General features: G+C 41.3%; 1 protein-coding gene across 6 annotated transcripts in view; it reads right to left on the bottom strand.

The window, feature by feature from the left end:
• The window catches only part of arhgap24 (Rho GTPase activating protein 24), a 466,730-nt gene that overhangs the window by 134,212 nt on the left and 315,381 nt on the right, over positions 1-17,137 (bottom strand). The window contains exon 1 of one of the 6 annotated variants that reach the window (XM_072595556.1): positions 11,870-12,110. The exons of the other annotated variants lie outside the window; for them this stretch is intronic. Coding sequence (XP_072451657.1) covers positions 11,870-11,891 — 22 coding nt within the window. The 5' untranslated portion in view covers positions 11,892-12,110. Of the gene's footprint in view, positions 1-11,869; positions 12,111-17,137 lie in introns of those variants that run through there. 6 annotated transcript variants of the gene reach the window in all.

Below are 17,137 nucleotides of genomic sequence, written 5' to 3'. Positions count from 1 at the left end.
TGAAGCGTAGACTGGGTGATCACTTCACAGAACATCTATGTTCTGCCCGCAAAAAAGACACTGAACTTCCAGTTGCCTGCCACCACCCTGTTTGCTGGCCAACAGCTCTCTCTCAGGCTTGCTGCAGTGCTCCAGTGAAGCTCAGCACAAGCTGGAAGAACAACATGTCATTTTCCACTTGGGAACACTGCAGCCCCCTGGAGTCAAATCAAGTTCACTAACTTTAGGGCTCTCCCATGTCCTAGCCTCCAACCCCACACACCAGGTCATGTTAACACGTAATCTGCTATTACACATTACCTATTGTTAGCCACTAACAGTCTCTAATAAGAGCTATTTACCCTCCCAGCTGGATTGTTATCCACTCCCGTCCAACTGTTCTTCCCTCTCTTTGGGTTTTATCATTTATATCTCACCCCCTTCCCCCAGTGGTATATTTTGTATATAAACCGACATTTTCCGAGCTGTCATCAGTTCTGGGGATGGTCTGCTGGACCCGAAACATTAACTCGGGTTTTTCTTTACAGATGCTGCCAGACCTGCTGAGCTTTTCCAGCAACCTCTGTTTTTGTTTCTGGGTTCCAGGTCTAGTATGGAATTCAGCATGCAATGTAGACTGAAAGTTGTTGCTATAGTGAGGAACGCTGAATTGGTGGAGGTTGCGTCTTTCAGCGGGAACTTTAAACCGAAACCCTGGCTGCCTATTCCGGGTGTCACTAGTCACAGGAACATGGGAAGTGGATCAGGCTACTTAGCCCTTAAACCTCCAAGCATTTTTCTCCCTGCATTCCCCCAACATTCTTTTTCAGGCAGAAGCAGACAGATTATTCCCTCCTTCCAATTTCTACTTCCAGGACTTTGCTGTGTACAAATTGGCTGCAGATATGTTTGCTTAATTGCCTTGAAACTAATTATTTGGATCTGAAGAGCTGAGGATGTAATTATAGAATGCTGCCAACTCTGAAGGAGACTCTGCAGCTCACTCTGAGCATGTCCCACTCCCGGGATTTGTTTTTACTGCCCTGTAAGTCTTTTCCATTTGGATAATTGTCCTATTCCTATTTGAAAGCCAGGATTGACTCTGCCTCTCAGGCAGTGCATTCCAGATCCCAACCACTGTTCAGTTCAATGTTTTCTCCATGCCACCTTTGGTTTGTTTGTCATTCACCTGAAATTGGTGTTCTCCAGGACATGACCCTTCCACCCATGAAAAGTTTCCCTCTATTTCCTTGTCCAGATCCCAAATTCACCAAAATCAAAATTTCCTCTCAAACTTTCCTCTTCAAAGGAGAAACACTCTCAATTTCTCCCATCTGTCCACATTAATGAAGTTCTCCATTTCTGAAACCTTTTTCACAAATCTCATCAGCACACCCTTCTCTAAGCTTTCAAATCCCTCCAAAAGGAACAGTCTCTCAATTGGGCACAAACAGTATTCCAGTTGAAACCAATTCCAGTATTTTATAACGGTACACCACAATTTCCTTGTTTTCGGATTCCATTTCTCTGTTTATTACGATTGGACGAGTCAGAGCTAAATGTGACGATTGGACAAGTCAGAGCCCAGAATGAAACCTTTATGATGCTTGTTTTATTTTAACTGGTCATCACTGAAGCATAAGCACCGAAGGCTGAAGGTCCCACTATAGACAGGCAGGAGGCTGGGAGAACACAGCAAGCCAGGCGGCAGCAGGAGATGGAAAGTCAACATTCCGGGTGTATCTCTTCTTTAGGTCCCACTGGGCAATTCCCCTATTGCTGGAACCTTCCAGAAGTATCTATTTAAATTAGAGTTCAGATGGTTTCCTTGCAGTTACATAAATAGTTACCAAGGAAACATTAGATACTGGTCTAATCCTGAGCAGCTATCGGACTAACCACCATATGTCATACACTCCACTCTACACCTCCCTTAGATACTTAACACCCGGGGATCCTGATCTAACTTCATACCCTACCCCCACCCCAGGACTCAATAACACTCCCCTACATCTCAGACCTAACATGTCCCTTTCACTCCTGCAGCTGATTCACCCACTCTGTCTCTCTGGGACCCGATATCCCCTTTTGCCAATGTTGGAGTCAGCTCCTCTCCTCCAGCAACCCCTGCAGCACCTGTAAAATCTCACCAGCTTCTTTACACACCATCATTGGACCTGAACCCTGTTCCCATGACATTGGACCGGAAGCTCCTTCCCTTGCCCAGAGATCTGAAGCCCCTTCACCTGCTGCTTGGCCTGACCTCTGTCACTGCAGGCACCAAATCCCGCCCCCCCCACCCCCTTTCCCCATCTGGAGTCAGACTCCCAAATGGACCAGATACTTCCTGCCTACCCTGATCTACTGGGAGCACTCCATCACCTATCTAGCACTCTTGCCAACATGTCCTGTCACCTTATCCTGACCTACACTGCACCTTACCTGCCTGGCACCCTATCCTCATACTTAACCTGGGTACTTACTGTTCCATGGGAGCTGTCCCATTGGCTGCCTGTGATGTTGGACCTTTAACCCACAGGAGAGAACAACTCAATGTTGTGAGAAGGCAGTGTGGTTTGCATTCTGCATGACAAGGGCCCTGTCCGTCAGAGTGTAAGTATGGCTCCACATTTCTGAAGGAACCCTCAATGGAATTGCCGGTCAGAAATTAGATGCATTAGTGGTTGTCTTCCAAAACACTACAGCTTCTGTAGCAGTTTGTACAAATTGAGTATAATTCCACTATTTAAAAACAAAAGGATGGAGAGAACGAGCAAAGATTTGCAGGCCAATTAGCCCAACATCAACTAAGGGGATAGTACTAGAGTCTATTATGAAAGATAATATTCCATATAGTTCATAATGGGTGAATGCACATGGAAGATCCAGGGCAGCATGGGGCTGAGGTGTGCACATAGTTTGACTTGGGGGCATGAGGCATCATGGGGTGTGGGTGAAAGGGCAGTGACACAGCAGTGTGTAACAGCGGTGAGAGAGGGAGAGTGAGGACTAGACGGCCTTACATTCCTCATCATAACTGGCACAGAGTCCACACAGAGACAGGCCTTTTAGACACTGCATCAGCATTCCATGGCCAGCCAGCAACACCTCCCCAGCCCATCCCCTTCCAAAGTGGGCAAGCCAAGCCAAAAAATGACCCTATTTCAGCATCCACACCAACATCAGTGATTCTGAAGCTTGTAATTTTAAATAAACCTGTTGGACTGTAAGCTGGTGTCATGTGACTTCTGACCAATGTCACTGACCTAGCAATCCAAAAGACAAATGCTTTGGGGACATGCAGCTAACCAAGTTTAAAATCAATTAATAAACCTGCATTATAAAGCTAATCTCAGATGGTGACCATGACAACCTTTATTGGCTTGTTATAAAAACCTCATGCCCATTAGGGAACAAAATCCACCATCCTTAGAGTGTTTATCCTATATGTGACACTAGAGCCCACAGGAATATGGCTGACTCTTAACTGCATAACTGCTCTCTGAAGTTAAGCAACTCAATTCAATTCAATGAAAATTAGAAAAGGACAACAAATCCTGGTATTGTCAAAAACACTCACATCCCTTCAAAAGTAGAAAGCAAAACAAAATCCACTGTTTCCTCATGGGAAAACAAATCAAATTTTCTCAAACATTATTTGTTTTTTTAATAAGTCCTCCAAATCCTTTAATTCATCCAAGTTTGGCCAAGCAACTGTTAATTTTGGACTAAATAATCCCCTCTGAAAAGACTCCCTCCCCTACAATCTTTTCTGTGCAAGGGCATAAAATTTGCAATTCTCCAGTCCTCTGGCATCATCCTTATATCTCAGGTGCTACATCACTGCAAATCCTTTCTTTGTTTTGTGATTCAGTCAGATAGAACGAGACAAAACTCTAGAATTGTTCTCTTGACAATAAGTTGAAGCCAGCTAATAGCCATGCAGAGTTCTGAAAGTAACTAACCACATTTTCTGGTAACTGAGAAGAAATCTATTCATTTGATCAGAAATCAGGAGATCTTGCATTGAAAGGATGGACAGTATCATTCCAAAAGGAATCCTTCATTATATGTGAGACTGTAACATCAAATGTTTGTGAATTTGTAGTCCTGGTGACAAAAATGTTTTTCTTCTGCAATATAATTATTGATGATAAGCATAAGTTCACTATACATTAATGTATAAGAACTAAGCTACATTTTTGCCAGTGCTATTTGCTTTAATGGCATGGAAATAGCTGTGAATTTAATGGATTCAGGACAGTTCATATCAAACTGAACATCTAAATATGGCTAATGTTTTAATCCTTACTGTGCAGTTGCGCGTAAATGTACTGCAATCCCAGCAAATTTGTGGCTTAAAAGTACACATAGAAAGACTGATAACAATGCCAAAAACCAACCACTGTTATTTCTGCAATGATTTCACATCCGCAGACAATATCATCGCTTTGTTTTTCTCAAAGTAACCAAGCAGCTGAAACAAGTCAGTCAGTCTAATGACAAACTAAACGCGCAATCCTGAACAAAACTCTCCTCAGCTCTTTAAAATGAAAACAATTGCTTTGTAGCACAATCATTTTTGAGACAAATGTTATTTTTGATTTAGTGCCCACTTTTTTTTTAGTAACTTTCTACACTTTGAGACATGGAGACTGTGTTTAGATCTTCACCACAACTTAGTCTGCTGGATAATCAGAACATGGGATACCTCTCCCAATTCTTCCCTCCTTCGCACTAGCACTGAAATTCTTACATTGTTCAACAATGCGATAAGCAGAACATCTTTTTCCACTGATGGCAGCATCCTGTTAGTGAACACATGTGTAGCCATTGCATGGTAGCAGCTTGAAATAGCTTCCTGACCTCGCATTCAAATTTTGTTTATGTACAACTGAACAACCTCGCCTTTGAATGTCAGTGCCAATGTAATGCCAAGTATGTAGGCCATACATTCTAGTGATTAGCTGACTGAATTAAAGGGCACATTCATTCACTTGTTGATAATAGGCAGTCCTCATCAACCGTGTGCTTGTCAGACCCAAAACAATGGTCTCCTGTTCGAAGTGATTACTCAATTGGGCAGAACCTGCCAAACAATCCCAAATGTACGAACAGCGACATTAGCAAACATTGTTAGATCATCAGCTGAGCTCGTAATGTGGCTCATTTAAGATTGTTAGACACAACTTACATTCAGGTGCAGGAGCCTGTTCTCTACATACCAAGATGGAGAACAGGAGAAAATTGTGCTCTAACAGCTGCTTCTTTTGAGTTTTTTTTAAGTGTTGAAGCAGGTTTCCTAGAGTTCTTGGAGCAGTTATTACTGTTTTATAAGCTGTTGCGTTGTTTTGGAACTTTGCAAATAAAATAAAGATGCCCAAGCCTTGTGCCTGGGCAATTCAAGCCAAGACCATTGTTTTGAGTCTGACAAGCACACACTTGATGAGAATTGTCTATTATCAACAAGTGAATGAACGTGCCCTTTAATTCAATTGGCTAATCACTAGAATGTATGGAACATGAAGGGGTTTAGGGGCCTGTCTTGGTTTTCAATGGTAGCCAAGTAAAGTCAACTTATCACCAACAAGCATCCTTTTTCTTCTAGAATTATAAAATGCTGCGGCTGTATTAAGTTTGGAATTCTTGCATTTATACTGATAACTGCGAGGAGAGAAGCTTTATCGATATCTTTTTTTTAAAACCAAGAGGTCAGAATCTCACAAGGAGATGGTTCTCGTATCAGATGATGGTGGCAATTAGCACATTTATGGAACTGTAAAGGATGCTGGTGTGTTATCGTTGGTAGGATGGGCGGTAGCTTGAACAAACCAACTCCTTTGCCCATAAAAGGAGTTGGTAATTATATTCTGTACATGATTTTCCAGAAAAAAAACAAGTTCGTTCACTGTGGCAATCCTTTCATGAATCAAAATTAGGTGAAAATTTGAATTTTCGCACTAAAAACAATTTGGCGATATCCCTGCATGGATAGGACAACAAAAATAGCAAGGACATTTCATCACTTAGTGCTAAAGGAGAAAAGAGCCTGCAGGGTTAATAACTGCAAATGTTAATTAAATCCTTCTGCAGTGACTAGATGTTCTACTGCAACTGAGCTCATAAGTAAATTCATATACTTTAACAATTAAGTATGGCATGTGATTGACTACTTTAAAATTGATGTTACTGTAGATTTATTGCATCTGGTGGAGCTATGGAAAAACACAGGATCATAAGACTTACAGCAGCATATGGCCCTCACAAGATGAATTGACATGATATATTAATACTTGTTAATTGCAAAATCAGTGTTGAACTCACCAAAAGCAGTTCCTGATAACCATTCAGTTTACAATCTAATAAATCTTGCTGATTGTCAGCCTGACAACTGGGTTGGCTGAAGATGGTGTTTTGGGAAGATTAAGAACTAATGCTTTCAGGTGCAACTGGATAAATTCAACTTGCTAAACAAAAGCTACTGATTTCCCAGATTCTTGAGGGCAGTATTCTCCTGTGCATCAATTCTTCTGAATTTATAGAATCCCTGCAGTGTAGAAACAGGCCATTTGGCCCAAGACATCCATACTGACCTTCTAAAGAGTATCTCACCCAGACCAACTCCCCTACCTTATCACTCTCCACTTCCCCTAACTAATGCACCTACCTACACATCCCTGAACACTATGGGGAATTTAACACGACCATTTCACATAACCTACACATCTTTGAACTGTGGGAGGAAACTGGAGCACCTGGAGGAAACCCACGCAGACACGGGAGAATGTGCAAACTCCACACAGCCCAAGGCTGAAATCAAATCCAGTTCTCTGGTGCTGTGAGACAGCAGTGTTAACCACGGAGTCATCATGCCACCCATCAAGACAATTGAATACCTACACATTGTTCAGTGGTCAGATGAAAATGACATGACATGACATACATTGAACTAATTTTCATCAAGAGATTTGGCAAAGTGCTTTATGTTAACACTGAAATCAACAGAGGTATAAACACAAAAGTTTGTAACCACCTGATATGTGAGGTATTGAAAGTGCCTTGACATCTTTTCAGCTCTCTGAATGGAGCACTTAGGAGGCATACTTACTCAATTAATAAAAATTGGCCTCCAAACAAGCTACATCAGGAGGCACCAATTCTGGGACATGGCCACAATCCAAGATAATCCTGCTGGTGAACATTAGTGAGTACATACACTGCTTTGTTTCACTCAGGCAATGGAACACTGGGATAAATGCTTAATAATCATGTAACCTATCCCAGAGCTACTTTCGCCTTTAACTGGAGGAATCAATTATAAACCAGTTAATTAAGCAGATAGAATGTTTGGATTTGGATCATAGTATAACTATCATTGAATTAGTACTTGTCACTGTGTATTGATACATTAATGTCAATGCGTTTACTGGGTTACTATTTAGCGGATAAAATTTCTCCATGTTATTTCTGAAAAAAGATGAACATTCACATCAAATTCCTGTTTCAATAATGGTATTTACTTTTTTTTCCAAAATTAAATATAAATTTGTGAGTTTAACAACTATTAAGTGCACATTAAACTTTGACACAAATGGGTTAAGCAATGGAAAAACTTCTCCAGAAAACATGAAGCATCAGTATCATTGTATATTATCACAACCAATTTGTCTTACTGTCTGACAGCATTTCAATAATTTTGTTAGTTCTGTTTGAACTGCAGTGGGCCACGTGATCCATAATATTTCAGGGAAAATCAGAGTTGAGGAGAATGTGAAGGTACTTTCTCTCCGGGATGTTGCCTAGTTTCCCTCATCTGCCTTGGGAGAAACTCTCCTGATGGTGGGATCTTTACTCTGGTCCTAGGTAAGGAATGTGGTTGATGTGTCCCACTGCATTAGACATGGGGGGCTAATGAGTGCCAGTGTGGACTGTATATAGGGTCACTACAGTTCGGAGACTTCCATTTTGTTAAATATGGCTCTTTAGTCCTCACATCCTGTTGTCTTCCCACCTAGTCTCCAAATCATTTTCACACTCCCATGCCAATTTAATGCCAACCCATGCCCCATACATCCCCATGCCCCTTACTTTCTCCATATCAACTCAGTCAATATCCACAACAAGCAGACATCTGGAGCCATGTTAAGATGTAATATGTTGTTATCTGTGGATGAGTGACCTGCTACCAAATCAGAAAGGCTTCTGCCTGTCAACAACAATATGATTGGCTCCCAGGTCATTGACAAATCGAGTCAGGGGAGGGGGAGTGATGAGTGAGCTGGAGAGAAACCATCCAACCACTGGAGTTGTTGGTGTTTTCGCTCTGCAGTAATAACCATCAAAAGCCCAAAGAGAGCCAGTTTATTAACCCTTTCTGGTTGTTATAAGCAGCAACTTTTAATTGCTAAGCCAAAGATCTTGTGAACCAGTCAACTTGTGCCTTCTGCAAACAAGTGAAAATATCTGCATCATCTCAGCAAACCCTATGGACAGGGTCTACTGAATTGAATTCCAGTCTTTTCCTCCAAGCATAAACACCCATTTTATTTTTCTATCTAAGTGTGTCACTCTGTCTATACGTGCACACAGAGGGAGAGTTTATGGGGGGGGGGGTTAGAGTTTTTACTGGTATGGTTACATTTTGATGGTATATAATCGTTTATCCATAGTTAGAATCTATTTATTTATCATCAATAGTCACCTTTGTTAAGTACAGAAACCTGGTCCGTGTGTTTGGTCAGTCTGGGTCAGAAAGACAGGTAAATGGAAGGATTCTGCATGCAACTTAAGATCAGTTATAATAACTCTGGAACTACTGATGTTTGATTTCCAGCACGCTTCTCCAGTGAGGCATAACAAAATGAAACATACTTGGTCAGCACTTTATGACGACACACAGCTCCCACTATCATTTGACTGAACTTGAGAGAAACCATTACAATGGAGGTCAGAAAAAAGTTTGGCAAATGTCACAATTATGTTTCCTGTCAGTCAGCTAGCAATAGATACAGAACCGTGCTAAACAAAACGAAGGACTCTTTCAGCTGGGAGGAGAGTCTGATTGATTCAGGATAAAATGTGATGGTGCCTGTAAATGTTTGGCCCTGTCTCCATGCTTCCTCACAGTCTTCATTATCATGCAGACATTACCCTGCTATTTTCTAAGATTTGCACATAAGCACCATTCACCTGGCATCTCTTGGGTTGGGAATGTCTTGTTCTTGTATTACTATTGCAATCTGGAAACGTTAGGCCTACTAAAACAGGGACAGCTGCTCTCCCGTCACTCATTCAGGTAGAAGAAGCTTTAAAGCTTTTAAAAGTCTCTAATCTTTGCTGACTAACTTCTGCATTCAAAGATATATTCACCTCAAACAGCTAAAGATAAACAGGGGTAATGTTTCTCCATTAGATGGCATGAAACTTGGGATACAGACAAGGTTTGGCCATAGGAAGAACCTGATCAGTTTTCAGCAAAGCAGCAAGTACTGTGTCCAGAAAATGGATTGCTTCGCCCGGTAAGAGTATCACAAAGCTGCTCAATTTGCTTCATTGCTTTGCTATCCACAGTTCACCCAGAGGAAACTTTACCCCGTCGTGAAGGATAAAGTTGGACAATGTCATTAATGGAAGGCCCTCCCTTTTTGATACCTTCACCAAGTTGTTCTAAGTGGCTGCGACCAGGGTTGTGATGGAGCAGACCAAAAGATATAGGAACAGAAGTAGGCCATTTGGCCCCTTTGAGCCAGCTTTTCCATTCAATAGCACAAGGCTGACCTGACATTTCTTACCCTTTCCCCATAATCCTTGCTTCCTTCAAGCCCTTGCTGATCTCAGCCTCTGCTGGACCCGTACTATGCTCTGCACATTAAGGCAACGTGCTCGATGCTGAGGAGCTGGGGGAATGGGGGCAGCCTTCTGGAAGAGGGGGATGAGGACACTGGGGAGAACTAAGTTCACCTTGTCTGTGAAGAGCTCAGCTAAATCTAGCACTACCAGCTAGCCAGGACCTGATTGATTCAGTGTTCTAGTAGATGAGAGCTGGGAGCAACCAACCATCATGGAATGTTAAGTATTCATTCATCACCAGGCCAGCATTGAGCTTGCATTGTTGGGGGAGCTGCAGCCTCTATGTGCTTTGTTTCTGGTTGATTGTGCTAACTGTAAGTAAATGTACTGGCTGTTTGGAATTGTGCAATCAATTTTGTGCGTGTCATGATCCCCCAGCTGGACAATACCAAACTGCAGGTCTCCTATGGGCACTAGGGACAGAATGGCAGCTATAGCTAGGAACATGTAAAAGATGTGGCCTGTTGGTTAAACAGCAAACTAGAGTGAAAGAATGGGCTTGCATCTGTAAGGAAGTGTCAGCCAAGTGAGCAGTATGGCTTTGATTCTGCTGTGCCATTATGAGAGGCAATGCTGGATTGCCAACATTTGTCCGGGCACACAGTGGCCCTTTTAAAAGATGGTGCAGGCACTAGGGACACCAGTCTTTTGACAATATCTGGTGTATAATGAATCATTCTGGGAATAGCGGGGTTGGAATCAGACTGGAGGGACTCTATACCCACAGGGTCATTAACGAGGTGACTATAGCAAGACACAGTGAGTAATCTTGCTAGGCCTCGTGGTGGAACACCCTCCAAAAGAAACTTGACAACTGACACTTAGTGAAAAAAAATCCTAACTTTCAGCCCAGTATTTCCTATGTGGTATTGTCAATTACTCAACAGATAGACAGGGTAAGGTGGCCAGAACAAGTTGACAATTCAGTGTATTTATGAGCTTCAGGCTTCCTTTTGATCCTTGTTCATTTTACCAGATTTCATTTGATCTGCTTTCTGATACTCTATTAGCATAACTATGTTTCGGATCGACACAATGACCCACACAACAGGATCACAAGGCATCAGCTGTGTTTAATGTCGAGTTGTCATGTCAGCAATCTGTATTGGAAGCACAGGTCAATTTTTCGATTTCATTGTAATTAATTCCTCCTTAATCTTATTACTAATGCACTGTGTATTGTTCAATATTGCTCTGATGCAATGCCCTTTTTGTGAAAACCCTAGGGTATAGGCATTGTGAGAAAAAGAATACATAATCTAGTGAAGGAAGGAAGTCAAAGATACTACAAACAAATATGATATGCATTTATATTTGTGAATAATAGAATTAACTGATTTGAAGGAATAAGTTACTAAAACTAAAATGTTTCTGATTCTCTGTTATGTTGTGCATTAATTAGAAAAACACATGTTTTACAAACATTATAGTGATTGAGCGACATTTCTTATTTAGCCTGGTATAACACAAAGATTTTAATAACTGTTTTATGCCCTTCCTTCTTTTCAACATCTGTGAATCACATTTTACCCACAATCTTAAATGCTTCTCATGCCTTTGCTTCTAATAATGCCACACACTCAAAAGTTTCATTTTCTGGGGCAAAATAAAACTGAACATGAAACACACAGTGTCCTCTTCAATTTAAAGCAGTTTTACTGAGAATATCAGCAACAAGCTGAAGTAAAACCCAACACTGTTACACGGAAGGTAGACAGAGATGAGGGTGAACATCCTCTTTGTTTGTGAATGATTCAATTGCCAGCTCATAGTTCCCAAGAAAGGTCACTCATTCCATGAGCGTTAACAAAAGTTGCTATGATCTAGCAATGAAACAGGTAATGTCCTGGAAAATAATGTGCTAAAATAAAGCCAAAACTCTCAGATATACACCGCTGATTAAGCCCTTAACAGTTTTGATTTCAGACAACTCTGAATTGAAATAGCACTGTTGTATTTTTACAGTTAAGTACCATATCAAATGGAGCAGTTATCACAGGCAATGCATCTTTCAGAAGGAAAAGTAACAGCCTCTGCTCACCTTGAACACAAATGTAATTCATTCGAGTAGGAGAGAATCCACCATGATACACAGCAGCTGCTGCTTTGCATTTATTGTACAGAGTTCTGCATCTGTTGAAGACTACTTGCTCACTGCCTCTTCTCCCTAAAATCCATCAGTTAGGAATGGGAAAATCACCTGCCCTCTGCTGTGTAGGGAAAGCAGGTACCCAGTGCTTGCCGGGGCCACAAGGTCACCACAAGGTGATCTGCATACCAGCTCACACTGGCCAAAGACTGTACTGAGTGAGTGTGTGTGAGTGAGTGAGTGGGTTGGGGGGGGGAAGCGCAGCAGCTGTGAACAGGGAGGCAGCTGTATAAAGCAGCAGCTGAGGCGATGTGGAATGGGAAAAGTTGCAGGATTGTAAATCTGATAACTGACAACAGGCAAACAGCCAACTTAATGCCCCGCCAAGTCTCTGGGGCCAAGTGGCGCAAGACACTTTACACACTTAACGGAGAAGTTCATTCAATAGGATTAATCTCTTGAGAGATGTATTTTGTTTTGTGATGAAAGTCCGTTCTGCTTGTCACCAGTGTGGATTAGAAGGGGCAGCCTAAAGGGAGAACAGGAATTTTTTTCTTATTTAAAGAAGTTGTCTCATTGCTTTGAAACAAATCAGAGTTAACCAACTGCCAGTTTTGTGACAGATCCGATAAAGAAAAATAATCAATTGCTGCTGACTTTGAAACAATGCCTTTGAATTCCACATTGCAGGTCATTGTGTATTGTGAACATTACTAACCCTGTTGGCCAAAGGTTAAAAAGTAACAATTGAACCTAACACAACACTAAGTAGAAATCTCAAAAGTTATCTTTAATGTGGTAAAACAGGCCAATTTTTGTGCAATAGTGCATTAGTATTTTTTTTCTGTATTCACTCATGGGACATGGATGATGTTGGCCAGGCAAGCAATAATTGCTAATTGCTTGGAGGGCAGTTACGAATTGACCACATTTCTGTGGGTCTGGAGTCACATGTAGACCTGACCAGGGAAGGATGGAAGGTATCTTTCTGAAAAAGGTGATTCATGAACCAGATGGGTTATTATGGAAAGAGTCACCATTAGGCTAGATTATGGAAATTATGTTCTGTGGTAGCATCTCAGCCTCTGGACCACAGTCTCCGAGTTCAAGTCCCCACCAGAACCACTGGCCACAGAAAACGTGGTCACATTGTGATTCAACTGGCTCAACAATCTGCAAATCACTCCACCACTTCACTCCTAGGGGAGAAACATCCGCCTGAAATACCAATTTAAGGATCAATAGGCCTGTGTGTTACTTTGGGGAGGACATTTGGGTCCCTTTTGGATCATGCTTTAGATGACAAACCAAGCAATGGAGATTCTGGAACTAGGAAGCATAATCTGAGAATTAGGGCCAGACTATTCAGGAGAGATGTTTGAAAGCATTTGTACACACAAAGGGTGATAGATGTTTGGAACTCTATTCTACAGACAGTTTATTCAGTTTCTCTGATGTTTCATGTGATGGTTTTACAGTGAGTCGAAGGCTACATTGGTTTTGTACTGACAGCAGCATTACAATATGCATTGCTTTATGATCCAAGATTTTAAAATAGGCAATTAAACAGGCAAGAGATTACATGGTTGAAAGCAAACAGGAAGTTTCTAAGCATGATGCTGCTGGTGTATAAAGTATGGCATTGGCTTGGAGGCTCTGCTGGTTTTCTGTGGCAAGGTTCCAACTCTAAAACGCAACCTTCTCCAACAAGTGTCTCACCAACTTTGAAATGCCTTATCCTAACATGTGGAATTATACTAACAATGGTAAAAAGATAGTTTGCATTTAAGAGATTCTGCAAGCTATGGAGACTTCACATTAGTTTCCCCCTGAACTTAACCAAGCTATGTTTGCCCTAAATATTAGACTACATTACTCGGGCCAAAAAGAGCTTATTCTTTAAAAATAAAAGCAAATGCACTGCGGATGCTGGGAATCTGAAATAAAAACAAAAACACTGCTGGAAATACCCAACAGGTCTGGCAGCATCTGTGGAGCGAGAAACTGAGTCAAGATTTTGAGTCAAATACAGCTATACTCTTGAACTGAAGAATGGTGATGGGTTTAATGATATTAAAGTGGAAGGTAATGGTGGGATTTTCTGGAGGGGAAGAAGAAAAATCAAAGATCTGACATAGTATGGATGGCATGAGAGATTGAATGATAAAGATGCCTTGGAATAAAATACAAAAGAAGGAGTATGATTGTAGGATATTGTAGGATTGTGTGATTGGGTGACTGTCCTTGCGGAATTTGTACATTCTCCCCATGTCTGTGTGGGTTTTCTCCACATAATCTGGCTTCCTCCAACAGTCCAAAGACATGAAGGTTAGGTGGATTGGCCATGCTAAGTTGCCCATAACGTGTGGGGGTGTGAAGATGAGGTGGACGAGCCATGGGAAATGCAGGGCTAATGGGATAGGATGGCAGTGGTGGGGCTGGCTCTGGGTGGAATGCTCTTCAGAGGGCCAGTGTGGATTCAATGGGCTGAATGGCCTGCTTCCATGCTGCAGGGTTTCTATGATACTATTATAGAAACAAAGTATGTGCAGAGTAAGTGTGAATGACAGAATAATGAACAGCTCTGACCATGAGCAAAAGCACAGAAAACAAAACGCAGATAGGCACATGACAAAAATCAAACCAGGAGATAGAATGATATGAAACAATTCAACTCAGTGTTGAATCCAGAAGGCTGCTGAGTGCCTAATCTTGATTGAATCACCAAAGATTAAAAACAAAAAAGGTCTTTAAAGCTGACATCAATGATGTCACTCATAGCAATATACTCCCTGAGACAAAAGATGTGATCTTATTATATTTTCATGTAAAACGCTTCTGATGGTAGATATGACAACATCCACTGGACTACACAAAAAGGGCAGCTGTGGGACTTCGCAGTAAGGGAATCTATTATTTGCAGTTAATTAATTCCCTGAGGGCTGACTGTCTAGCCTATGAGCAGCAATATCATTTACCTCAATTTTCTACAATTTATTGCACAAAGATCCAGATCGGAAAACAGGATCATTAAAATTGGAGTAATTAACAATGCAATTACACTGCTGATTGAAAATTACGGTCTAACCCTTCCAACAGCTATCATATTTTGAATGCTTTCTGGTTCTCACCAAAATGAAAGAGCGATCATTCACCTACAAAAGACACAACCAAAACAAGTGGCACTTTTATAAGCCCTGCTCAGGCACTTCACAGGGTGATAGATGAGCAGCAAGGATTACCAGAACAAGTACTAAATGGAGAATGGCTGAAGGGCTTGGTCAAACAAACAGATTTTCAGAGATCAATCACAAATTCAATAGGAAGCTGAACTATATATAGTCAGGGGAGTGGAATAAATGATGAAATTAGAAAATATCCTCATTAGATCACATAAAACTATGTACCACCTTGGTCACTGACACAAAACAGATATTCAAGCAGTGAAATGACAAAGCAGGAGACTCAGTTACAGGCTGTAATGTGTCTAGGTAATCTCTGGGTCCTGAAGTCTATACCATGTCTCAACACAAATGTCCTAAATAGACAGGAGACCAAGCTCGATGCTAGATTAGTTGGCGCTCAGTGTGTCCATAAGACTGGAGCTGTCTGTATAGAATGAGTGGTAAAGGCAGGCATCAACTATGATGGCATCTACAGAAGGGAGAAGGCAGCATTTTGCAAGGCAACAGCTGAGCACAAAGTGCTCGAAGGCAGAATGGCCTACTCCTGCATCTATTGTCTATTGTCTATTGACCACACTGTCAAAAGGAAAGTAACTCTATCTCCTTGACAGCCATATACTAAAGTACCCCAGACCATAAATACCATGAGAAATAGGAACAGGAATAGGCCTCTCCGTCTTCTGTCAGTCAATCTACCATCCATGGAAATATTCTACTTTCAAAGTTATGAGCTTTTATCTTATTAAGTGTCTTGACTTTTGATAACATATCACCCAGGTCCATGAGTATGCTCCACCATTCAATAGGATCATGGCTGATCTAACATCCTTTACATCGACTGTCCTGCATTTCCTCATAACCTTTGATTCCACCATTTCTCCTCCCGACTGATCAAGAATCTCTCTCAGACTTAAATATGCCTCACTGCTCTCAGTAGCAAGGCTCTTAGCCCTCTGATAGAAGAAATTCCTCCTCATCTCAGTCTTAAATTAGCACCCCTTAATTATGAGACCATGCCCTCTGATCCTGGCCTCTCCCAGACGGGGGAAATACTCCCTCAGAATTTACTCTGTCAAGTTCCTTAGCAATCCTGTATGTTTCAGTGAGATAATCTCCCATTCTTCTAAACTCGAATGAGTAGAGTCCTAGCATGTTTACATGATTTGTCTTAAGCTCATAATTCAATCCTTTGCTTTGCATTCCAGTTTCCTGCAGCATTTCTTCATTTAGATATTACACGGTGCTTTCCAAAATGAACACTTGACATTTTCCCACGTTATACTCAGTTGGCCAGCTTTTTGCCCACTGACTTAACCGATCAACATCCCTATGAACTGCTTGTATTCCTCTTGCAAACTGTTCTTGTACCATCTGCAAATTTGACTGCAGTACACAGTTTTGTACAACATAACGAGGTAGCCTAAGGTAGAACGAATCATTTGCATGACAATAAAAAGATACTTGTACCTTCACCAGGGATGGCAGCGCCCAAAGTTGCATCCAGACGTGGGAATTGACACAAGTCTGAATAAAATGAATCTGTCACCACCATTCCTTGCTCTTTACAGTCAATAATAAAAATCAGTTTCAAAATAACCACCAAGAGAGAGGATGTGTCAGGAGAGTTGAAGTAAAGAATGCTGACGTTTAGTGGAGCATGAATGCTTTGCCATAGAGAATAGACGAGATAGAAAAGGGTACATCAATATTTTAACCAGAGGACAATACAAGTGAAAGAAAAGAAGAATGGAATTAGTTTTTGCTCACTGCAGCAGAGGGACAGTTCAGACACAACGGGATTGATGGCTTCGACTGCTCAAAACAAACATGATTCCATGGCACAAGGAATGATACTAATAGAGAAAAGTTTGTTTATTCTTACAAACATTTATTTCTCATTATTTACACCTGAATGGTAATCCATTTATTTTAAGTGACTTAAAGAGTAGACATACTGGACTGGATCAGAAGGTGTCATTGCGAAAGCCAATGTTTTGCTGTAAGTATGACCCAGGAGGAAGAATTCATATTCTTG

The sequence above is a fragment of the Chiloscyllium punctatum genome, chromosome 1 (genome assembly GCF_047496795.1).
Source record: "Chiloscyllium punctatum isolate Juve2018m chromosome 1, sChiPun1.3, whole genome shotgun sequence".
NCBI lineage: Eukaryota > Metazoa > Chordata > Chondrichthyes > Orectolobiformes > Hemiscylliidae > Chiloscyllium > Chiloscyllium punctatum.
Note: the sequence above shows the minus strand (reverse complement) of the source record. Positions and strands in the feature narration are given on the sequence as shown.